We start from the raw sequence: 26,354 nt of genomic DNA, 5'->3' as shown, positions 1-26,354 counted from the left end.
GCTGGACTGTCTCACATGAGTAGCAAAAGGGGTTCATTTAAAAGAGGGAAGTGACATTATCATCATCTTTACAGAGCACCTTCTATGAGCCAAGAACTAAGTTAAAGTGCATGTATCATTTCACTTAATCTGTTATAGTACTAAAGAAGAAGTTACTATCATAATCCCCACTTTACAAGGGAGGAAACTCACTCTTAGAAAAGGTGACAGTTCAGAATTTGAAACTCTAAAGGTATTCTGCTAGTCATTTCTAGATCATTTCATCTAGAAGAGAATAAAGATTCTAGCAATGGTATGAAAGATGGATTGAAGAAGGGCAAACAAGGAGCTTGCTCAGGCTGTTGCAAAGGTTTTGAGGAAAGATGATAACGACACTAAGTAAAATTGCAAGCCTAGCTCTGCTATGTTCTCTGCAGCTTTGGATTAGCTACTGAACCTTTTGGGAGCATCATCATCCTCTGTAAAATGAGGATGAAGATGGTGCTTACCTTACAAAATGGTTGTATTAAGTTCGAAACGATCTATCAATCATCTAGCACCAAGTATGAGATGTACTTGGTCCTTAATAAATGGAAACTTAGACGGTATTTATTTAATAAATGTAAAGGCAGGTCTACTCTAAGAAACTTGTACTAAGTATTTAATAAAGTGGTCTTCGAGGTGTGCACACTGGTATCACAGGAAACAAAGTAAAGAAAGTAACTAATTGAACACGTGAATAATTTTAAGTGCAATAATTGCCAGTACGTAGAAGTGGAAGACGTTAATTTTTAGCTGGAGTACGGAAAATTTTGAAGTTTTTCTCTATCTTTAATAATATTCTGAAATTGCATGTTTTATAGTAATTCAGACAAAATTTGTACAGATAAAACCAAGAGAAAACCAAAAAAATATAACTGTTTAGAAACCACTAACTTTGTCCCCTGAAACTAGCGGGCCCTCCACAGCCTCCCATTCTACTATAGCCACGTCTCTTCGTCTAAATCGTTAGCTCCACCCAGCCCTCACTGCTTTGCTCTCCAACCCTGAAACCCAGCCGAGGGTTAGTGCTCGCGAGAGTTCCTCCATCTAGCCGAATCACAGGCTGCTGCAGGAAATGAAGGCAGAGAAGAACCGCGAGATTTGGCTTGCTTACACCTCCCCAGGCCCCGCCCCTCTCTCACGGAGCTTCTCCAAGCCAGCTTTCTTGGTTGTGCGCGTAATTTTGTAGTTCGCCCTCATGTGACCTCGGACATGCCGGCACATTAGGCCCCGCCTTCAAGATGGCGGCGCCCGTAGCATATGTCCGTAACCCTCCTCTGCTCAGACCCGATTTGTAGCCTTGGCCGTGTCTGCGGGGCCATGGATCAGCCTGGATTCACAGCCTCGCTGGTGGTGAGTACGGGGCGGTAAAGTGGAGCGTTCGGAGTGCCAGAGTCTGGCACTGGTGCCTGTGCGGGCTTCTCTGCACTAGCAGTTTCTTCCGGTTTTGCGCACTGGACTCTCCTCCAGTCACCGGTCACCAGGTTTGGGAGGGAGAGCGGGTCCCTTGGGCCGCCGCCGGACCTTGTGTCAAGGCCATGTTTTTCCTACCCGGACGCCAGAAAGAGACGGGGGTCTAGACGGGGTGGTACTTGACTCATTGCCTTCCGCACGAAGACCGTTTCACTACTTAAAGAACGAAGAGCTTCAATTAATTTAACTACACTCGGGAGAACTTGAGAATTAAGAAAACATATGTAGCAAAACAGAAAACGCTTACTTAAATCTCTCAGAGCCCTTCGGTCCAAAACTATCGTTGTCATTTTGATGTATCTTTTTTCAGTCTCAGAAAATCACATCCATTCATTCATTCAATATATAATTAATCCACTTATTTTGCTTCCAAACATTCTTCTAGGCTTTAGATATATTGATGAACACAAACAGCCGCGCCATGGAACCAAATGACAATGCTTAATGCCTTAGAAAACTATGAGAATTAACATTTTTTTTTAGCATAAAAAAAAGAAAGAAAAAATCCATTAATACTTTGAAATCTCTCTATGGCAGGTCCAGTAAGGGAAGCTAGATAAAGTAGTGAATAGGACAGGGATTGGTTTGTGGGGGGATGGACAGAAGCAGATAGTAACTTTTAAAAAGCTTCTCATCAAATATGGAGGTCCATAGGCATTCATTTAATTATCAAATGTTTATTGTTCCAGGTGTTGGAGATAACGTGAACAAGATAGACTTCTCATGGGTCAGGTAGCAGAGATAGAACAGTAAAGCGACTGTTAGGATAAATGACAACTTAGCCAGATTTGTGGGATGAGACTTGCATAAGCTAGGCTTTAGAGATGCATGCAAAGAAATATATTAGCACTTTCAAGGAATTTTCCTGTCTAGCTGGTGAGATAGCAGCAGTAGTTTTAACAGTTAACATTGTTGTGCCAGGACCTGGGATAAGCTCTTTACATACATCATCTCATTTAATTCTGTCAAAGAACTGACGTCTTATTCTAGTTTGCCAGATGAGGGAGCTGAGGTACAGAGAGCTTAGATAACTTGTCCAAAATTACATAGTGATATCCATTTCTTACGTGTAAGTGTTGGAGATTAGATTCCGACCCAGGCAGTGTAATATGGGATTCCATACCCTTAACTGTTCCTTGATAACTATTTCTGAAGTCAGTAGCAGTAGTAGTAGTGAGTGTCCAAGTTAACAAAAGAACAATGATTTTAAAGTTTATTAAAGTGGTACACATTGCAGAAATGTATACTTTTCTTTCATGTAGTTACAGAGGGTAAAACCAGCATCAACGGGTACAAGTTTCAAGGAAGTTAGATTTCATTCTAGCTAAGGACAAATTATTTTATTCATTCAGCACACATTTTTTCTGCTATGAATTCTGCCCACTGGGCACTGTGATTACCCTTGGAGATAACAGTGGCAAACAAACCAAAACCAAAAGATAAGTACTCTAAAAGAAATAACTGAGGTGGGATAGAGATAGAATAATATTGGAGAACCTACTTTAGGTGGAGTGACCAAGGAAGGCTCTGAAGGGGTGATATTTAAGCGAAGACCTGAAAGATAGGTAGGAGCAAGATATTTTGATGGGAATAGGGGAAAGTTCAGAGTGAGCAGCATGTTAGAAAATCCTTAGGTGGAAAGAGCTTAGAATGTTAAAGTGACTGAGGCCTAGTGGGTAAGAGTAATATGGCAGGAGATAATACTGGAGAGGTAGGCAAGGCCACCAGAGGAGAGTCTTTGTGGGCCTTGGAAAGGAATTTGGATTTATCTGAAGCATGATGGAAGCCATTAGAAGATTTTCTTATCAAAGTAGTATAGAAATGGAGTGGCCATTTTTTAAGGTTGGTAGCATTTTTGAGAAAGGCTGAATGTTCCTGAGGAAGCACTGTTTTGTTTACTACTGCGTTAGAACCTGACACTTTGTAGGCACTCAACACTATTTGTTGAATCAATGAATGAAAGGTAGGCCTAGATGATTGCTGAGGTCTTGAAACTTGGATTTTAAAGGTTAAAGGCGATAACATCAAACATGCAGTACAGACCCTGGCATGTAGCAGACATTTAAATGTCCCCTTTCTAAAGCTTCATGAGGGGCATTGAAGGTCTATAGAGTTGAATAAGGGATGCCTCTGGGATGTCAGTTTTCATTTGGAGTATAGAGAGGGCTATTTAGGAAAAAAAGCCTCAAAAAGTACATTGACTGGTACATGCTTTTAGGAAAGTAGTTTGGAATTAAGTATTAGCAACCTAAAGATGTTCATAGCATTTAACGCAGTGAAGATAATAGGAAGCCACTTAAACATGAAACACAAGAGGAATGGTTAGGTAAGCGATGTTAGGTGGCATTTCATGGCCTATTCAGCGGCCCTTGACAGTAGTGCTTGTGAAGAGCATATGCTGGAAAATGCTTATAAGAGTAAAAAAAAAAAAATGCAATACAGTGCATATGTATACCTGTTTATGCCTAATTAAAACTATGTAAAAATACTATTCCATTCATTTAAAAAAAAGCTGCATTTAAAATCTCCAAGATAATACAAAGTAATTTTGATCATAGCATTACTGATAGTAGTTCCAGACCACTGCAGTGAAGCCTGGACAGGCTTCGTTGAGATATTGAGGTTTCGGTTCCAGACCACTGTAATTAAGTATCACAATAAAGTGAGTCATAATCTTTTTGCAGGTAGAGGATCTTGCTTCCATTTGTAAAAAACTCAACTCCTGTGAAGCACGATTAAGCAAAGCGTAATAAAACGGGCATGCCTGTACTTTTTTCTTATAGTTTTTTTAAATACAAAAAAGTACTTTAGATTTTTAAAAATAGCACACCCTTTATCACATCTTTTTTCTCCATGAGTGACTCTTTTCTCTCTCCCTTTCAGTACTTAACTCTTTTATTGATCTTGTAGTTCATCTATTTACCTGGCTTGTTTTTGAATGAAACTAAAACATCCCTGCTGCAGTTACTTTTAACCAGTCCTAAGTTACAGGTGAAAGGACTTTGGCAAGGGTGGGTGCTACACAGTATAAAGTACAGGCAGTCCTTTGCATGGTAGTGTGGGGCTGTAAAAATGAATATAAATGGAAATCATGCAGAGTGGACTTAATCATGAGAAGAATTATGATAATTTAATTATCTTTAAAAATTGTCGATGTTAAAATTAAAAACTTATTGTTGATTGTAAATGCTTAGGGAAATGAAAAAATAGTAAAAATAACAGTTAATACATTGTAATTTAAAACATTGGAAATATTAAAAACTTAATTCTTTGTAAAAATGTATCAAAAATAATTTGAATAGTACTTGTTTTCTAGTCATATAGCTTACAATACAGAACAAACATCTTTTTTAATGCCTTGGCAAAGTATCATAGTACTTTCTAAGTTTGGGTCAACTTCTAACGTTTTATTCTGTGTGCTTCAGTGTTGTGAAATATCTCACATAGTTCCTTTAATGTGAAGATTTTTGCTGGCATAACTTCCTCTGAGATGTCTTCCTCATTGTTGATAAGTTTGCCTTTACTAATTTCCTCTAGCTAGCTGTATATCTAGTCCCTCAAACGACAGAAGTGACATTATTCTCACAGCCAGCTATTTCTTCTGTAACTCCACTTATCTTTGACTAACACTTTCATTGTTACCACTTTTCATTTATTCGCTGCACTTTCATCTTTCTTGGCCAATTCCTTCTTTTAATTACCATTTTTATAAAATGTCAGTATGGTACTATGGTAACTAATTTGAACCCTGGTGTTGGAGGACTTGTGTTACTTGTGGTAACTGAAATTCTTGTGTAGGTACTGTGCTAAGCAGTACCTCACTGAACCTGCCTTTATGCTGTGAACTATTGGAAGAAGGGGACTTGAGGGGAATGGCTTAGGGATATTGCTAGGGCTTCTTAGGTGGAGTAAGAAAACAGAAGAAAAGATAAGATTAAAGTATTGGACATACTGTTAAGGGAAAATTGTTCAGTGTTCTTTGCCCCAAATCTTTCTGGAGGGTAGCTTTCTAGAATTCATTCTGGAGTAAAGGGAAGTTAGTATCTGATAATGAAGTATTATCTCCAGATCTGTAAGGAATTGGGAGTGATACTTTATGTTCTCAAGGTTGCTTTGTGTGACTAGTTTCTTTTTGGCATATAAATCAAAGTGAGTAGGTCTTTCTTTTTTGCTTATTTTTGTGTTGAGCAGGCGGTCACCAATACACAAGTATATTCTGAATTTTGATAAGTCAAAAGAGTGCCTGTGAGGTACCCTTGGAGATCACTAGTCATCTAGGACCACAACTGGGAACCATTGCTATGATGGAGGCATTTCTTCGGCATCTCAGGTGCTGGAAGATGAGACTACCTTTCCTTTCTTATTTTTCTTTCAGTCTAAGATGGGGTACTGGGAAAGTTTTAGTATGTGATGATGTAGAGGGAAATTACTTGTTAATGTGTTTTTGTTACCACTTCCCCCCCAAAAACACTGTATGTAAATTTTTAATATTAATTTTTTATGATAAAGACAGAATTTGAGTAATATTAGTGAAATGCTAAGTAGAGGAAAGACAAAGTTGCATCCACGGCTTTTCCACCTCCACAAAGCAGCTATCTCTTATCCTGTTTACCCAGGTATTTGTTAGCTTGTGCTCTAGTGCTTGGGAATAGTGCTTCAAAGCTATGGTACCTGGCCCCATGAATGTACAGTCACATAGGAGCAGGTATTAAACAGAAAATAAAACAAAAATTAATTGCAAATGTTGATAAAAAGTAACCATTTACTGAGCACTTTAACACGTGTTTATACAATTTTTCATATCCAAATATCATTACAGTTTTGTAGTCTCTTAAAAAATTAACCCATAAATTTAGTTCAAAGTGTTATAAAAAAGTTCGAACATTAGTATTGCTCAGGTTTTCGAGGTTGATGCTGAATTGTTCTCGCCCTGCACTGCATGATTTGGCTTTCTGATGAGTAAGTCTGTGGGTGGTTCTTGTCCAAGGAGCATAATTTGAGGAGAGCTTTTAATTCATTATTGCAATGAAAGACTTGAATTTATAGATTTTATATATGAATTTATTAAGTTTAATATATGAATGTAATCTTCAGTCTTTGTAAAGTATACCTTAGTCTTTCACATGTTTTTTCATATTGGCATGTCAGAAATATGGCATAAGCAAACTTTGAAAGATATTTATAGTTACATAATACTAAAGAAAAACTCATATTTATTGATAATTTATTAAGGGTAGACATTTTGCTAAGCATATAACAGGCTCATCTAATTGTATTTATTTCTCATGTAATCTCACTCAATTCTCAAAAATTCTTTTAAGTATAGATACTGTTATTTTCTCCATTTCAAGCATGAAGAAATATAGGCTTAGGTTAAAAAGCTTTTCTGAGGAGACCTAGTTGAGACTGAAGCCAGGTCTGTCTGATGCCAAAGCTGTGGTTTTAGGTAATATTTAATCTGAAAGAATTTCAGGAGAAATGGAAGAATCCTCAAAATTCTCGAACTATCATTGCATTCTTGAGAATAACCTCACTAAACAAAACTGAACCTACAGTCTTTTCCTTCAGAAGGTGATGATAAGAAGAGAATTTCTGGGGAAGTCACTGTGAATATACGATAATGCCATTGAAGTATCTGTGGAATGTTAAAAAGTATAGCAGCAGACAGATAACTCTGGTTTTCACTGTTACAAGTGCTGTGGCAAACCACAACAGAGACAACCAAAGAGTGGCCTAATGCAGTTTTTCTTTTGAACATTTAATCTTTTTATAAAGTGTTTTCTCATATCACATTTCCTTTTGATTCAAACCAACAAGCAAGTGCAGAAGCCCAGCTAACTTACGAGGCGCGGGATTAGATATTTAGGAAGGTAAAGGTGACTGACCTATATTCTACTCCGAAGGATCATAATGCAGACATGATGGTTAGTAACAAAAGTGGGGAAGTCAAGGAAGTAGCATTTAGTGCTGACTGGGAGATTGGGAAAGGCTTTAGGAAGGATGTGGCATGTAGTCACAGCCTTGTAACAATGAACAGGATTTTGGCAGGTGTGTATATGTCACGGGGCAGGGGAGCAGGTGATTTGCTGGCTGCAGTAGACGGGACAAGGGGCATAGGAACAGCATTCCATGTTGAGAGAAAAACCCAGGCAGGAGCACAGAAATGGGAAGTTTCAGGATATGTTTGGGAAACAGGGTAGTCAGATTGGATGAGGCTCAAGGTTTGTTAGAGTATGTGAAATGAAGCTGGACATGTAGTTTAGGGTCCATAGGTTGAGGTTCTTAGGTACCCCTTACTGAGTTCCTTCTGTATAACAAATGCAACCAGTTAAAAAATGCATTTCAATAATATCTTCCTTGTTCACATCTCCCCTCTTTATTCTGGCCATTACTACTTTGGAAAATATGTTGTTATGGTTATTGGTATCAATTCCTCAGTAAGTCAGCCCCAAGGACAGGGCAGAGAGTGATATATCCAGGTGCCAGCTGCCAAGGAGTAAATAGCTCCAAGGCTCCCAAGAAGAAAAATAGAACAGTATTATCGCTGGAGTACAGGTAACATAGCTGTCCACCAGAAACCATATTTCTTTGTGCTAGATGCTAACAGCTAACTTTTGCTTTTGTAATCTGCTTGCTTGCTTGATCAAGGCCAACCAGGACGTAGTTTCGGGCTTTCTAAGCTGCCTCCTCCGGAGGAGGCTTGGGGCTGACTTTCTAGTGGGGAGGGTCAGTCGCGGGCTGGCTATTGAAGGCCGGTTCTCTAGTGGCTAGTGGGGAGAATCAGTCACTGTCCGGCTAATAAAGACTCATAATTAATCTCAGTTGGCTGCGTGGGTCTTAGATTTGAACATGCCACAACAGTATTAAATTTGAATAGCTTTACTTTTTGTTCATAATACTCATAAAACTTGGACAATACAAAAATTAACAAGATAGTAAAAATATTCCTCATCTTGAATCTCTTTCCACAGAGGTAATAACTTCTAATAATTTAGTGTGTACACTTCTGGATTTCTAATTATGAATGTATAATAGATACACATTTCTTTGAAAGGTAGGATTATACAGCCTATATTGCTCAATAGCCTATTTGATAAATTTAAGAATATAACATATTTCTGTGCTAGTAAGTTTAGATCAACCTTATTATTTTAAAGACTATGTAGCAATTCATTACTTAGATATAAGAATTTGTTTAACAAGACCCCCTAGGATAGACCTTTAGGTTATAACCAATTTTTACTGTAACAAACAATACTGTAGTAAACGTTCTTATATGCATTCATTTCTGTGGGAGAATTATTTAGAAATAAAATAGCTGGATCAAGAATTTTATAATTTAACATTTTTGTTTTGCCAGATTGTCCAATAGATTATACTAATTTGTTTCTCTTTATAGTGCCCATAACTTGTTCATTTTTTAACATTTTCTAATTTTATTGGGAAAATGTTTTAATTTGTTCTTATTTGATCATTAATGTGGGGAAGCATATTTTGTTGGCCATTTATGTATTTCTTTTGGGAAATACTTAGTCTTATGTTTTGCAATTTTTAAAAACTTTTTGTACTTACATTGACTTGTAGTACTCTCTAAAATATGGGTAGTAACCGTTCATTATAGTAATTAATTCATGCATTCTTCAAATAGTTGATCACCTACTCTGTACTGGTGCTGGGAACATCTTGGTGAACAAAACAGGTATGGATTTTACAGTCCAGTAGGACATACAGAGTAGTCAGATGCTCAGTTATAGAATTAAAATGGTAATCAGCATGTGGAAACAAGAGGGTTTAATCCGAGACTGGGGAATTAGGGAATAGCTGTACAAAGTCCTAGAAATGAGGAAGATCAGATGACTTGGAGGAAACGAGAACTCAAGGTGGCAAGAAGGTGAGCAAAGGATAAATGATGGAGTTGAGGGTGGAGAGGTGGATGGAGTCTAGACCTTCCAGAGCCTGATAGGCTGTACTAGGATTTTGTCCTTTATCCTAAAGGCTGTTGGAAAGTTCGGAGGACTTATAGGCTGGAGAGTGACAAAATAAAAATTGAAATTTGCGTTTTCCAGAGATGACTGCCATTAGTGTAGGAGTGGCAAAATAGCACTGCAGGAAGAATGGATGGTGAATTGGGAAGAGAAGTATCACAGGAAGCGGAAGCAGCAGTTCTTTAAGGAGGTGTTTAAAGTCACTAGTGGATACTTTGTTGTGGAGAAAACAGAATGTCAAGGAGGGATGTTCCCCTGAGAAGCCATGTTAATGTTTTGGCTGGTTCTTAGCTATGGTTTAGGCCAGTGGCCTGTGATGATTTTGCTTAGTTAAACTAGACAAGTCGTTCGTTTTTTTTCCTGTAGTTGAGTAGCAGTGCTTTATTTGTGTGTGTTATGTGCGAGCCTCTTTTTGAGAAATAAAAGCTTTAGAGCATGTAATCTTGACTTTTTTCAACTCCCAGAGTAATTTCAAAGCACTAATTACAGACGTTCTCCCTACAACCTGCTAGTATTTTTTACATTTATTGAGGTAGAGATGTGTATTTTATCTATATGATGTCAAGGTTTCAATAAATTGTGTCTGGGTTGTTTTCTGTATCTTTGGATTTTGTCTAGATCTTAACTTAGCATTTTCAGTATAAGCTACCATAAATCTTGAAACTAATCATTTGCCAAAAAACCTTTTTGTTAAATAACCATAAATAAAACAAATTTCTCAGGCTTAAACATAAAGGAATTTAGCAGAGATCTTTAAAATTCAGCTGATGTTGGCTTGTGTATTTTGTATATAATTATATACAAAACACCATGAATGTAAAATTGTAAGCACTGCTTAAATATATAGCTATTTAAATATATAGATAAATATATAGATATTTCTTCTTCCTGCTTTCTGTTAGCTGTTTTTTTTTTCAGTCTCATGAGTTTAAATGACATTTGAGTTACAGAAGTTTAAAATCTACAGAAGCAATTGGTAACTTTTGTGTTTTACTAGATAAGTTGATTGAACATGGTCATTTTATTCTGAGAAGATAAGAATTCTGATGAAAGAAGGATTAAAGAATTAATACATGCAAAGTACCCAAGTAGATTGAGAGAGTAATTAACTTATAGATTAAAATTTAGGAATATATAGCAAGCATGTCTCCGAACCCTCTCCTAAGATTAAAGAGAAAATTAGAGTGAAGTGCAGCATGTTTTTAATGAATCCAGTCATATTAGACATTCTCAGCAGGATTTTAGTCCTTGTGTTTTGAGAAAATTAAGAGGCAGGCAAAATATTTTATTTACATATGAATTTTATAAAATCCTTTAAAAATAAGTGAGAAAAATGTTGAAAAAGGTGGACTTTCCCACCTTCCTCCTCTTTCTACATTACTTATGAACTTTTTCCTATGACTTAGAAAAGACCATCTTTATATCCTGAGATAAATTACATGCTATTTGTCATTCTTTTATTCTTTTATTGCCATATGTGAGTCTCTACTGGCACATTTCCCTGTTCTTTTGGTGACGTCTTTTTAGGTCCTTCAAAGAATAGACCTTCATGGTCTTTGAGAGTTTCTGTCATGTCTTTCAGGCTGATCATATAGTATAGTATTAATGTTTATGGTAATGTACTTTTCTGCTATAAAGTAATTGTTTAAATTTTATATTAGTTTCAGGTGTATAGCATAGTGGTTAGACATTTATATAATTTTTGAAGTGATCCCACTTTTGAAGTACCCACTTGGCACTATACAGAGCCATTACAGTATTATTATGCTATACTTCACATCCCTGTGACTATTTTGTAACTAATAGTATGTACTTCTTATTCCCTTTACCTTTTTGACCCACTCCTTCAAACCCCTCCCATCCAACAATCACCAGTTTGTTCTCTGCATCTGTGAGTTTGTTTTTATTTTGTTTGTTTTTGTCTTTTAGATTCTACATATAAGTGAAATCATGTGGTATTTTTCTTTGACTTATTTCACTTAGCATAATAACCTCTAGATGCATCCATGTCATTGCAAACGGTAAGATTTCATTTTTTTTATGCCTGAGTAATATTCCATTGTATATATGTGCTATAACTTCTTTATCAAATCATCTATGAATGGGCACTTAGGTTGCTTTCATATCTTGGCTATTGTGAATAGCACTGCTGTGAACATAGGGGTGCATAGATCTTTACAAATTAACGTTTTGGTTTTCTTTGGATAAATAACCAGAATTGCAATTGTTGGATCAAAAAGTAGTTGTATTTTTCATTTATTGAGGCACTTTCATACTGTTTTCCATAGTGGCTGCACCACTTTGCAAACCCAGTAACAGTGTACGAGGGCTCCCTTTTCTCCACATCCTTGCCAATACTTGTTGTTTTTGGATTTACTGATGGAAGCCATTCTGACAGGTATGAAGTGATATCTCATTGTGTTTTTAATTTGCATTTCTCTGATGATTAGTGACCTCGAGCATCTTTTCATATGCCTATTGGCCATCTGTATGTTTTTTTTTTTTTGAGACATAGGCATTCAGGTCTTCTGCCCATTTTTTTTTTTTAATTGGATTGTTTCTTGTTGAGTTGTATGAGTTCTTTATAAATTTTGAATATTGTATCCCAGGTGAATATCTTCTCCCATTCAACAAGTGTTCTTTTCATTTTGTTGATGATTTCTTTTGCTGTGAAAAAAACATTTTTGTTTGATGTAGTCCCATTTGTTTATTTTTTCTTTTGTTTTCCTTGCCTGAGGAGGTATATCAGAAAAAAATATCACTAACAGCAATATCAGAGAGCTTATTGCCTGTGTTTTCTTCTAGGAGTTCTATGGTTTTGGGTCTTACATTTAAATCTTTAATGCATTTTAAATTAATCCTTGTATAGGGTATAAGAAGGTGACCCAGTTTCATTTTTTTGCGTGTTCTGTTCAGTTTTCCCAACACCATTTGTTGAAGAGACTGTCTTTACCCCACTGTATATTCTTGCCTCCTTTGTCATACATTAAATGACCATATAATAATGGGTTTATTTCTGGGCTCTCTATTCTGTTCCATTGATCTATGTATCTGTTTTTAGGCTAGCACCATGCTGTTTTGATTACTAGAACCTGTAGTATAGTTTGATATCAGGTAGTATGATACCTTCTATTTTGTTCTTTCTCAAGATTGCTGTGGCTAATTAAGATTTCTTATGGTTCCATATAAATTTTTTGAATTTTGTTCTAGTTCTCTGAAAAATGCCATTGGCATTTTGATAGAGATTGCATTGACTCTCTAGATTGCTTTGAGTAGTAGTGCCATTTCAATGATGTTAATTCTTCCTGTCTATGATCATGGTCTATGCTTCCATTTGTTTGTATCTTCTGTTTCTTTTTGCAGTGACTTATAATTTTCTGAGTACAGGGCTTTTACCTTTTTGGTTAAATTTATTCCTACATATTTTATTGTTTTTGATGTAATCGTTAATGGGATTGTTTTTGTAATTCCTCTTTCTGATAGTTCATCATTAGTCTATAAAAATGCAACTGACTTCTGAATATTAATTTTTATTCTGCTACTGTACTGAATTCTTTGATCAGTTCTAACAGTTTTTTTTTTTTTTTGGTGGATTCTTTAGAGTTTTCTATGTATAGTATCATGTCATCTGCAAATAATGACAGTTTTACTTCTTTCCAATTTGAGTGTCTCTTACTCCTCTTTCTTGTCTGATTGCTGTGGCTAGAACTTTCAATACTATGTTGAATAAAAGTGATGAAAGTGGATATCCTTGTCTCATTCCTGATCTTAAGGAAAATGCTTTTAACTTTTCCGCCTTGAGTATGATGTTAGCTGTTCGTTTGTCATATATAGGCTTTATTATATTGAGGTATGTTCCCTCTGTTCCCACTTTGCTGAGAGCTTTTAACATAAATGGATGCTGGCTTTTGGCCACTTCTTCTGTATCTATTGACATGATCATATGATTTTATCTTTCAATTTGTTAATGTGGTGTATCCCATTAATTGATTTGCAAATATCGAACCAACCTTGAGTCCCAGGAATAAATCCAACTTGATCATGGTGTATGGTATTTTTAATGTATTGCTGAATTTGGTTTGCTAATATTTTGTTAAAGATTTTTGAATCTATGTTCATCAGGGATATCAGCCTATAATTTTCTTTTTTTGTAATGTCTTTGTATGGTTTTGGAATAGGGTAATGGTGGCTTTGTGAAAAGAATTAGGGAGCCTTCCTTCTTCTTGAACTGTTTGAAATAGTTTGAGAAGAATAGGTGTTAGTTAATTCATCTTTGACTGTTTGGTAAAATTCACCTGTGAAGCCATCTGGTCTGGGAATTTTGCCTTTTGGGAGTTTTTTTGGTTATTGATTCACTTTTTAGTAGTAATTGGTCTGTTGAGATTTTTTGGTTTTTTTCTTGACTCAGTCTTGAGAGATCGTAAGTTTTTAGGAATGTAAGTTTTTAGGAATTTATGTGTTTCTTCTGGATTGTCCAATTTGTTGGCATGTAATTGCGCATAGTGTTTTCTTATAATTCTTTGTGTTTCTTTGGAGTCAGTGAACACTTGTTTTTCATTTCTCATTTTATTTATTGTGTCCTCTTTTTTCTTGATGGTTAAAGATTTATCAATTTTGTTCATCTTTTCAAAGAACCAGCCCTTGGTTGCATTGATCTTTTGTACTGTTATTCTGGACTCTGTTTTGTTTATTTTCACTCTGATTTTTATTATTTTCTTTTTTCTACTCACTTTGGGTTTTGTTTGTTATTTTTTTTTTCTAGTTCTTTTAGGTAAGGTTACATTGTTTGTGATTTTTCTGTCTCTTAATTACTCTGACTTTCTCTCTTAGGACTGCTTTTGCTATGTGCCATAGATTTTGAGTTGTTGGGTTTTCATTTTCATTTGTCTCAAGTTATCTTTTCATTTCTTCCTTGACCTCATTGTTAACCCATTGTTTAGTAGCGCGTTATTTAGCCTCTACATTTCTAGTTTCATACCATTTCAGTAGGAGAAAACGCTTGATATGATTTCAGTCTTCTTAAATTTATCGATAGTTGTTTTGTGACCTAACGTGGTGTATCCTGGAAAATGTTCTATGTGCACTTGAGAAGAATATACATTGTGCTTTGGGGTGAAATGCTCTGAAAGTATCAATGAACTCCATCTGGCCCAGTGTGTCATTTAAGCCCGCTGTTTCCTTGTAGAACTTTTGTCTGAAGATCTGTCCATTGGTGTCAATTGGGTGTTAAAGTCCCCTACTATGTCTGTATTACTGTCAGTCTCTCCCTTTCTGTCAGTCCATATCTGCTTTATGTATATAGGTTCTCATGTTGGGTGCATAAATATTTACTAGGGTAAATATCCTCTTGTTGGGTTGATCCCTTTATCATTATGTTATATCCTTCTTTGTCTCTTATTATAGCTTTTGTGTTAAAGTCTGTGTAGTCCGGTATTATAAGTATTGCTACCCCAGTTTTTTAAAATTTCCATTTGCATGAAATATCTTATTCCATCCCTTTACTTTCAGTCTGTGTGTGTCATTTCACCTGAAGTGGGTCTCTTGTAGACAGCATATGGGTCTTGTTTTCTTATCCATTCAGTTACTCTATGTCTTTTGATTGAACATTAAATCCATTTACATTTAAAATACTTATTGATAGGTACATAGTTACTGCCATTTTATTATTCGTCTATATGTTTTCCCCCCCTTTCCTTTTACAAAAGTCCCCCTTACATTTCTTGTAATACTGGCTTGTTGGTGATGAATTCCTTAAGCTTTTTCCTGTCTGGGAAGCTCTTTATCTCATCTTTCATTTTAATTGATAGCCTGGCTCGGTAGAGTATTCTTGGTTGTAGGTTCTTGTTTTTTATTGCTTTGAATATTTCTCATCATTCCCTTCTGGCCTGCAAACTTTCTGTTGAAAAGGCAGCTGACCTTCTTATAGAGCTTGCCCTTTCTCTTGCTGCTCTTAGGCTCCTCTTTGTCTTTAACCTTTGCATTTTAGTGATGATGCATCTTGTGGTGGGTCGGTTTGGGTTCCTCTTGTTTGGGACACTGTGCTGTCTGGACTTGTATGTCTGTTTTCTTGTCTAGGTTAGGGAAGTTTTATTATTTCTTCAAATAGGTTCTCAATCCTTTGCTCTCGCTCTTCTCCTTCTGGTACCCCTATAAGTGCAGATGTTGGTGCACTTGATGTTGTCCCACAGGTCCCTTAAACTTTTTTTTTTTTTTTTGATTAATTTTTCTTTTTGCTCTTCCGATTGGGTGTTTTCTGCTACCTTGTCTTCCAAATCGCTGATTCGATCTTCTCCTTCATCTAATCTACTATTGATTCCTCCTAGTGTATTCTTTATTTCAGTTATTCTTCATTTATGACTGGTTCTTGTTTATGGTTTCTACATCTTTTTTTATACTTATTATCTCTTTGTCAGAGTTGTCACTGAGCTCGTCTATTCTTCCCCTAAGATCATTGAGCATCCTTATAATCAGTGTTTTGCAGTGTCTCTAGTAGGTTGCTTGCCTTCATTTAGTTCTTTGTATATTAGATATATTTGCTATGTCTCCCAGTTTTTATGTAGTAGGTGCCCTGTGTGGTCCAGTGGCGTAGTCTCCTGGATTACTTGTGCAAGGTGCTCTATGAGTACCCCTTGTGTGAGTTGTGTGTGCTTTCCTGTTGTAGTTGAGCCTTGATTGCTTTTGCCACGTTAGTGGATGGGATTGATGCCCAGGCTGACTGGCTGTGAGGACTGGCCACACCAACAGGGTATATGCTGCTGCATGGTGGCTGACCCCATGGAGTGCGATGCACCCCAGCATGCATTTGTACTTATTGAGACTACTCTTTGGGTGTGCTGCTTTTGGGGCTAGTCAGGTGGTGCTCTGTTATAGTCTGATGCCAGCTTTCTGATGTGTTGGTTCTGTGGCCCCTTGGCAGTGGCTCCTGCGCAGGCCAAGGTCAGCCTCTGCCTATGACTGCTGATGACTACCAGGTCAGAGCTACAAAACAATCTGCAGTTGGTCACTACCTGTGCTAGACCTGGTGGCAAGTGGGAGAGGCCATGCTGTGAACTGAGGCAAGCTGCCACCAGTACCAGGCCTGAGGCAGCTTAGCAAAAGGTCCAGGGTACCTCAAGACCTGAGGCTGCCTACTGGCTGCCTGTAAGGCTCATCAGCTGAAAGAGCCTTTAGGTGGTATGCAGGTTGGGTGGGGCTGGGCCCTAGGGGTAAAGCAAGTGGTTTTCATCCTGGCTAGTACAGATTCAGGTTCGGCGCCAGTGCTGAGCCTGTGGCCTCTTGCAAAAGTCTCAGATCACACCTAGGCCAACTGGTGCCCGCTGACTCCCAGGATTTGCTCAAGAGATACTGCAGCTCCTGCTAGGGCTGGTTGCGGACCATTGAACTTTTCTCCCATGGTGGGCCAGCCAAGGCCTCTGATTGCTGTCCAATAAGCTCACTGCGAAGAGCACAAGGTGGGGCTGATTGCTTAGCAACAGGATTTCACCAGGCAGTTGGGAGTTGGGTGGGGCAGGGTCTCAAGGAGTCACAGGGTGGAGCAAGCCAATCTCACCAGGCATTGCAGGTTCAGAATTGGCTCTGTGAGTGGAGGGCTCAACACAGGCAACATGGCACCTGCCTGCAGGCTGCACAGGAGGAGGGCTCAACAAAGGGACATTGATTACTGTCCCTAGAGCCCTTGCCCTGAAGTGACACAATTCAGTCTTTCCCTGTATGTCTCTGGTGCCTCCCGAGCTACTGTCCCTCTGTTGGAATCCAGGGTGTCTGTACGTGGGCCCTTTAAGGGGATATCTGGGTTTCCAAATTTCTTTCGTCTTACCCAGGCATCAGAATCCCCACTGATTTTCACAACCAACTTTTGTGTGGACTCCTCTTCCTGGCACTGGAATTGGGAACCCTGGTGTGGGTCTTAGGCCTTGTACTCTTTTAGGGGGACCTCTGCAGCCAAGATATCCCTCCCAATGGTCAATCACTACACATAGGTGTGGGGCCAGTCCATTTCAAGTTTCCGCCCCTCCTACCAGTCTCAATGTGGCCTCTTTTTTATAACCTTATTTATAGGTGATATGTTCAGCTAGACTCCAGGTGGTTCTCAAAGTTAATTGTTCTATAATTTAGTTGTAATTTTAGTACGGTCATGGGAGGAGCTGAGCACAGTGTTTACCTGCTCCGCCATCTTGATTGGCACTTAAACTAATTTTTAATAATTTACCTATGCTGATTAATTATTAAAGTAATTTTATTTTTCCAATGAAATCTTGCAGTGGTTTTATGGTGAGTGGTAAGTAGAGCAGAGAGTGTTTGCTAGGTTCTAAGCTTTGTACCACCTGAGCATTCTATAAACCCAAAAAGTAGAAACAGCTGATAATTTGGAACTTTGTATGTTTGAATACTAGTTCTTCTTTTTCTATGTTTGGAATATACAATTTTTAATGTATATTTTAACTTTTGAATAGGTAATATAATTACAGGTTCCAAATTCAAAAGATAAGAAAAGTTAACAATTCAATCTAAAAATTACTAAGTAGAAACTATATTGAGAGTTTCCTCTTTGTAATTCTTCTGTCTGCTTATTCAGTAAACTGGTTTTGATTCACACATCTTTAAGCGATGCTTTTAGACCTTGTGTATTGACTTTTCTATGACACTGCCTTTTAGTTCATCTTTTTCTTAATATCTTTTTTGCTTTGACTAAGGTGTAACCAGCTTTAAAATATTCTACATATGCCCCACATAATCATGAGGTACAAACTTAGTTTTTAAAGTGCAGCTTTCTAAAGCAACATTGTCTCTCTTGAGAGATGACTAGTTTGGGCCAGGTTTTAATGTTCTTTAGGAATTTAGCTCTTATTCTGCCCCGCCTCACCCATTTATTCAGTTAATTAAAAAATTTATCAAAGAATTTTCAAATATGCACAAATGAGAATGCTATAGAAATCTTTAGATATGTGATTTTTAAAATATAGATCTAGATTTGCAAGGATCATTACCTGTTTCAAAATAGAAGTATTCCAACCCTCTCCTCCTTCCCCTGCCAAAAGTCTTAACTACGGGTTCACTACTCGGTAGTTAAAAAGACAAAAATATAACATTTAGTTTGATGTGGAAGGATTACCAATGTAAATTAAGTGAAAAAAATAAGATCCAGCATGGTGTATATTGTATACACCTTTTATTTTTTTAAAAAGGAAAATAAAATACGTATTCATATTTGCTTGTATATACCTAAAGTAACTTTGGGAGGATACAGTAAGAAACCAATAAAAGTGGTTAAGTGAATTACTAGGAAGAGGGAAGGAGACTTTGAACTTTTTAACCTCTCTGAGTTTGTTTGCTCGTTTACTTTTTTGAACAATGTGAAAATATTAAAAGTGAATTTAAAAATTTAAAAATAAATATTAAATTCATTTTAAAAGGACATTTCATTTAAAAATTTATAGTTTGGAAATGTTGCTTAATAATGGTTGTAATCTTATTTTTCCTTTTTTTTAAGGCTGGTGGAGTAGCAGGTGTCTCTGTTGATTTGATATTATTTCCTCTGGATACCATTAAAACGAGGCTACAGAGTCCCCAAGGATTTAATAAGGCTGGTGGTTTTCGTGGAATATATGCTGGCGTTCCTTCTGCTGCTATTGGATCCTTTCCTAATGGTAAAAATTACATTTATATTCTCAGTATTATAAAGCCAAAATGATAGGATTTATTTTCAGAATGGCATGTGGTGTTACCCCATATACTGTTTCTTATGTGTGTGGCTTATCTTTGGAATGCTTTCTGTTCATTAGTTTTGAATCAGCTGTAGATCCCATGCCACTGTATTTGTAATAGAAAAAATATGAGCAATCTTTTTAAAAAGGTTTTTGTTGTTAAAATTCCCAGTTAGAGTCCTTAAAGTATCATTCTAACATTAATTATGATGCCTAGAGCAGAGTTTCTCAATCTTGCCTGCACATTAGAATCTCTTGGGAAGCTTTAAAAATTACTAATGCCTCTGTCACTCCCAGAAGTTTAATTGGTCTGGGCTTTGAGTGTAAGGGATTTTAGTAGTTTCCCAGGTGATTCCAATGTGGGGCTGAGTTTAATAACTACTGCTTTGGAGAGTCTTCTGGAGCAGATGAATCTAAGAGGCATTAAACATTTCTAAACTAAATTGCTTCTAGATGATGCAAACGATTCCCACTTAGCTCCTGGATACTTTCCTTACAGTGTCTTGTTTTGTTTTGGATTTGAAGTCACATTATATGATGAATGGCCCTCTTATTCTAGAATCAATATTATATCTTTTACTTAATCTACTTGTTGGTATACTTTTTTCAGAAACTCATCTCATTTTAATTGTTTACTGTTGTTTTGGCATTCAACAACAAACCAAGTAAAGGAAAAAACCATCGCCACTACCACCACTACACACACACACACAATTATAGAACTTCTACTCTAGGAGACTCTTAAATTCTGGGCTTTGATTTTATTTTTCTCAGGATAATTCATGAGAAATTCTTTCATGTTAACTTGACATTTAAACGTTCATCTGTGTCCATCTGTGGGCACGGCACTCACATAAAGATTTGTGGTGCAAAGGGAAAAAATAGTATTTTGGTTCTTTTGTTTCCTTCTCTCCTTTCCCCCTCCTCTAGCAGTCCTTAGAACAACAAACTGTTTTAAGGTTGTCCTTGAATTTTTGTTTGTTGTAATACCTTCAGTAATTGATTATAACATGTTATTGAGCACCCACTCAGTGCCAAGTATGGGTAGTGGTTTCTAAATTTGACTACATTTCAATCACCTGACCACCTGAAGAAAGTAAAGTACTAATGCCTGTGTTCCACTTCCAGAAATTGTGATTTAACTGGTCTGAGATATGGCCTGGGAGTTGGAAGTTTAAAAAATCCCCAGGTGATTTTAATATGCAGACAAATTTGAGAATCTTTGAACTAGGAAGTTGCAAAGGAATGTTACTAGGTCCTTATCTTTTGGTCATCAGTTTTTACAGTGTCTCTCTCATTGTTCTAAAGATCTTTTATTCTTAAATATCATACCTAAGAATCATTGTTAGTAGATGTAGTCTTAGCGAGAGTCTGTAGGGTACATGGTGCTACATTAAGCTCACAGGACTAGTTTATATTCTTTCCAGCAGGAGTTTACATATAGAATGTGGCTTCATATTTTTATGTGTATGAGAAAGTGGTGTTCCTGCCACTTTCCTGCCACTTTTTGCTATCCACAGAACATCAGTGAATAGGAGATACTGGATGAATTGTCCAAGTGTCAGGGTTTCAGAAATGGTCTTTTTTCTGTAAATTTTCAGTGAATTGAAATTTGGTATATGGCACTTTTCTTTTTTCTTTTGCTAATGGTTCAAGTTCTAGTCTGAGTATACTACACCAGTGTAACATCCAGTGGCTGTAGACTTTTTTGAGGACGTATTCTGCAGGGGTGAGGAGTTTGGAATGGAGGGCATTGAAGGTGAAAGGGGATATAGGACGTATATTCATAATCTTTACTCTCCGTGTAGAAGGGAATGTAGAAAAACCATAGTAGTTTGTTTTTGCTTTTTTTAAAGAGCTACGTAGAAGGGACCGTAGATGTCAGCCCAGCTTCCTCCTTTGTTGCAACTTGCCTAGAGCCTCATTTGGAACCTTATTGCGCCATCATTTCCAGTTAGCAAGGGGTTCTTGAATGTCACTCACGAGAGTTTTGGGACTTTTATTTCTAAAAGACTTTGTCTATCATAAAAGTAGCAGTAAAGTCTGACCCAGCTCAAGTGGTTAACCATGAAAACCTAGAAACTTAGCTCTCTTTCTTCCTTCTCCTTGTGGGTAAGGATGGGAGGGTGAATTATGTAGCAGGTGGAACTTACAGCTGAATGCAATTGGAGATATTCAAGCTGTACATTTAGTGAGTGAGCCAAAGTAGGAAAAGCCTTATTAAGAATGACAAGTGGGAATAAGGACCTGTATTAACTACATGAAACAGTTTGCATTGGTCATCAGTCTTCCAGGTACAATGTGCATCCTCCTTTGTCCTCATGTTTTTGTTTGCAGCCCGAAGAGTGTTTACAAGCTTGTTGACTAACTATGGAGAACTGATTTTCACTGTCAAACTCTTTTCCTAAGTGTTTTAGACTTTAATGTGGCATGTTCAAGTGTCCTTCGAAAGGTGAATTTGTCATTCATTTATCTTTCATGCCTTATCTTTTATGGAAATGATAAATATCTTTTGATTAACAGTACATAGCAAGTCTTAAAACCCTCTTGGGCAGCTGAGATTAATTTATGGTGACAGGGGTTGCTTTTTTGAGATTTCGATTTCCAGTTTTAATTAGTTGATTGTTTCCTTGATGTAAAGGTGAATTGATATAGTAAAAAGTATCTATGGTTATTTTGAATAAGCAGAAATAAAACATTATTGTTAGATGTTTTACTTAGGTAAGGCATGTTTGCAATTTTAACCCATCTTTGAATTGGTGAAGCTGATTATATTTTATGACTATATAAAGATATTTTGGATTACAGAAATTCACACCCCTTTCTAGAAGGCTTACTGAAAAATGTTAAATGATTTGTTAATACAAAATGGTGAATGCTGGGTTAGCTGTTAGGCTCCCTTGGGGCAGGTATTATGTCTTCTGCATTTTCTTAAGTCCAGTGTTGGGCACAGAACATGGGCTCAGTAAAGTCTGCAAGGGTAAGGGCATTAGGAGAAGAGTATGTGTTTATTATCTTTGTCTGTTCTCACAGTTTATTAATTAGAGTTGTAATTTTTTTGAGAAACATTTCTTAGTGGTTTGAATATATAATTATACTTTAAAGACTGAGATTGTTTTAAATTTCAGCCGCTGCCTTTTTTATCACCTATGAATATGTGAAGTGGTTTTTACACACTGATTCATCTTCATATTTGATGCCTGCAAAGCATATGTTGGCTGCCTCTGCTGGAGAAGTGGTAAGTAACAAGTTATGTATATAAAATACTTCAGAAATGCAAATTATGCATATATCTTCAGTATAGATATTACTTTATTTCATTTTTTAATGAAATGAAAAAGTTTGAGTTATGAGTCAAATTTCAATAAGTATAAATAGATTAAGCATGATAATTAAAAGACAGAATCTAAATAGTATGAAAGAAAAATCCAGGTACATGCTATTTATAAGAGCCAGACCTAAAATTACAGAAAGAATAAAATTAAAGATATGGAAGAAAATATCCATGCAAATTGTGGTGACTGTGTAGTATTTCAGCATAACTGAACTCAAACTCCTTTTTCTTGAATTCCCTTTCTAGGATAGTTCCTAGTTATGCTGGCCATAGGAGACATTTGCACAAGAGTTGTATTGAGGATGTGAAACAGATGTAGAGTTTATTCTCAGAAGACTTATGTAGGGGCAGGCGCTGTTGCAGTTCATACACCTCGTCTCTGATCTGTTGGTCTCAGGCAGCAGCTGGGCCTCCAGATCCACCAGCACCCACTGGATCTCCTTTCTTCTTCAGTTTCTCTAAATTCTGAGTCCAGATGTGTGGGTGTTGTGGTGGAGGGTGCCAGCTTATACTGCAGCTCACCCTTATCATCGAGATTAGTGAGAGGTAATGTGAGTTTCAGTTTGTCCTTTCTTTTCCCTGTATCACATTCATCTTTCCTTTCTGACTGCCTGCTCTGTGATTTCTGTCCCAACACTAGATGTAGAAGCAACAGTTCCACATAAACTACTTAACCACAATTAGTGTTCACATCCCAACAATAACCTCTTATTCTTATCATTCATAGTGGTTCTACTTCTCTGATATAGAAATACTAATTGAAATAGTTGATGGAATAATGTTAATATCAGACAAAAAAGACGTAAAGCAAAAAAACAAAGATACCATTGTATAACGAATGATATAAGGAACCATTCTCCTGAGAGATGTAGTTAACCTAATTCTAGACTAAATAACATAGTCTCAAAATATAAAATAAAAATTGCCAGAATTATAAAGAGAAATGAATAAAAATATAATCTTCATTGGAGATATTCACATCTATCTGTAAAAGTCTTTAAGACCAGACAGGCATAAATTTAATACCAGAGATTTGAACAACACAACAGCAAAATTAGTCTAATGGAGATATATAGAGCTCTGCACCTAATAGATAAAGATAACTCATTTTTATGAAGCATATTTGGAACTTTAATAAAACTAAAATTGGAAAGCAATGACAAAAAGATAACCAGTTCATCCCTACCATGTGTTTAAAAAAAAAACTAACTCTCTCATAAATAATTCATGAGCCAAAAAAAGAAATCATAATGTAAGTGATAAAATATTTGTAAATAAAAAATAATACAGGGCTATTTTTTTCCTAAACTAACACAGAGAAGAGTACCAGTAAGGGTTTCCCATTCCCCTCACCCAACTTTCTTCATCTCTCCTCCCCAATACTAAGTGACAGTCTCTGTTAGAATTATTTTTATGTATCCATCTAGAATTGTCTGTTCTTTACTATTGCCATCTTGTAGGAGGTCTTTATATATTCTAGATATAAGCCTCTTATCAGACATAGGATTTGCAGAATTTTTCTCCCATTCTTTGCATTCTTTTTTCACTTTCCTAATCATGTCCTTTGAAGCATAAGTTTCAATTTATGTTTTATCTTACATTTCTTGTGTTTCGGTATTACACCTAAGAAACCATCTTGTGTTTAGGTCTTTGATCCGTTTTGAGTTAATTTTTATATCTGATGTGAGGTAGTGGTCTGACTTCATTCTTTTGCATGTGGATATCCAGTTGATCCTGTACCATTTGTTGAAGACTATTCTTTCTCCATTGAATGGCCTTGGCACCTTTGTCAAAAACTAATTGATTATAAATGTGTGGTTTTGTCAACTCTCCACTCTGTTCTGTTCATCTATATGTCTGTCCTTATGCCAATACGACATAGTCTCGATCACAGCAGCTTTATGGTAAGTTTTAAAATCAGAAGTGAGTCCTCCGACTTATTCCCTATCAAGATCGTTTTGCCTATTCTGGGTTCCTTGCATTTCCCTGTGAATTTTAGGATCAGCTTGCTAGTTTCTGCAAAAAAGACAACTGAGATTTTGATAGAGATTGCAGTGAATTTACAAGTTAATCTAGAGAGTATTGCCATCTTAAGAATATTAAATTTTGCAGTCCATATACATGGGATATCTTTCCATTTATTTAGATCTTAATTTCAACAATGTTTTGTAGTTTTAGAGAATAAGTTTTGTACTTCTTTTGTTAAATTTATCCCTAAGTAATTCTTTTCGATGCTATTTTAATGGAAGTTTTTTCTCAATTTCATTTTTGTTTAGCTCATTGCTACTGTATATAAATAAATTGATTTTTGTATATCGATTGTGTGTCCTGCAACTTTGATGAACTAATTATTTAGTTTTAAAGTTAGTGGATTCCTGAGGATTTTCTATATACAAGATCATACCATCTGCAAACAGAGATAGTTTTCCTTCTTTCTTTTAAACTTTGTGTCTTTTATTTTATTTTGTTGCCTCGTTGCCCTGACTAGAAGCTCTAGTAGAATATTGAATAGGAGTGGTAAGAGTGGACATCTTCATCTTGTTTCTGATCTTAGGGAGAAAGTATTTAGTGTTTCACCATTAAATATGATGTTAGCTGTGAATTTTTCATAGATGTCCTTTTTCAAGTTGGAAAAGTTGCCTTCTAGTTTGTTGAGTGATTTTTATTTTTTAAATTGTGAGTGTTTGAATTTTGTTAGTGCTCTTTGTTCTCGCATTGAGATAATCATGTGGTTTTCTTTATTTTATTGATATGATGAGTTGTATTAATTGATTTTCAAATGTTAGCCATTCTTGTATTCCTGGAACAAATTTCACTTAATCATGGTATGTAATACTTTTTATATAGTTTTAATTTGTTTACTAGTACTTTTGTTGAAGACTTTTGCTCTTTTATTCGTAAGAGATATTGGTTTGTAGTGATCTTGTGGATTTTGCTGGTTTTGGTATCTAGGTAAAACTGGCCTCATGGAAAGAGTTGGAGAGTGTTAAGATAATTTCTGTAAAACTTATTGTAAAGAAGAGTAGTCAAATTAATTATATTATTTTGGTTGATGAAAACATATCAGGAGTATCTCTGGAAAATCCAGGAGAAAGAGAATTATGGAGGAGTCTTGAGTTCTAAAGAAAAGTAAATATATCCCTGTTCATGTGAAAATTTGAATTGTTGAGGTTATAATATTTGATATGGGAAAAAAGATGAACTTTAGTCCTCATGGTGTTTTTGCATTTCATTTATTTTTATATATCTGGTATATATAAAACTTTATATTTCCCCCTTATTGTAAAATGAATTTATTAAAATTGGAGCATAATTGACATACATTGTATTAGTATCAGCAGTACAACATGACTTGATATTTGTATATATTACAAGATGGTCATCACTGTAAGTCTAGTTAACATCGGTCACTATACATAGTTTCAGAATTTTTTGTGTGTATGTTGAGAACTTTTAAGATTTACTCTCTTAGCAACTTTCAAGTATGCATTACAGTATTATTAACTATAGTCACCATGGTGTACATTATATCACCATAATTTATTTATTTTATGACTAGAAGTTTGTATCTTTTGACCACCTTCACTCATTTCACCCATCCCCTACCTCTGGCAGCCACCAATGTGTTCTCTGTATCTTTGGCTGCTTTCATTTTTTTTGTATTTTTAGATTCCACTTATATGTGAGATCATATGGTATTTGTCTTTCTCTGCTTGACTCATTTCACTTAGATTAATGCCCTCAGGGTCCATCCATGTTGTTGCAAATGGCAAGATTTCATTCATTTTTTTTTTTTATGGCAGAATTATATTCTTGTGTGTGTGTGTGTGTTTGTAT

At 36.2% G+C, this 26,354-nt stretch overlaps 1 protein-coding gene across 7 annotated transcripts in view; it reads left to right on the top strand.

Annotated features, from left to right (window-relative positions):
* The first annotated feature begins 1,172 nt into the window (after positions 1–1,172).
* Positions 1,173–26,354, top strand: part of SLC25A26 (solute carrier family 25 member 26) — a 141,341-nt gene continuing 116,159 nt past the window's right edge. For 2 of the 7 annotated variants that reach the window (XM_016150223.2, XM_036219905.1), the window contains exons 1-3: positions 1,173–1,374; positions 18,970–19,126; positions 22,312–22,421. In XM_016150223.2, coding sequence (XP_016005709.2) covers positions 1,282–1,374; positions 18,970–19,126; positions 22,312–22,421 — 360 coding nt within the window. In that variant the 5' untranslated portion in view covers positions 1,173–1,281. Of the gene's footprint in view, positions 1,375–11,452; positions 11,501–11,767; positions 11,878–18,969; positions 19,127–22,311; positions 22,422–26,354 lie in introns of those variants that run through there. The other 5 variants (XR_001597550.2, XM_016150221.2, XM_016150226.2 and 2 more) reach the window with 4 other exon arrangements.

This window comes from Rousettus aegyptiacus, unplaced genomic scaffold, assembly GCF_014176215.1.
Source record: "Rousettus aegyptiacus isolate mRouAeg1 unplaced genomic scaffold, mRouAeg1.p scaffold_m13_p_4, whole genome shotgun sequence".
NCBI lineage: Eukaryota > Metazoa > Chordata > Mammalia > Chiroptera > Pteropodidae > Rousettus > Rousettus aegyptiacus.
This window is presented reverse-complemented; position numbering and strand designations above follow the sequence as displayed.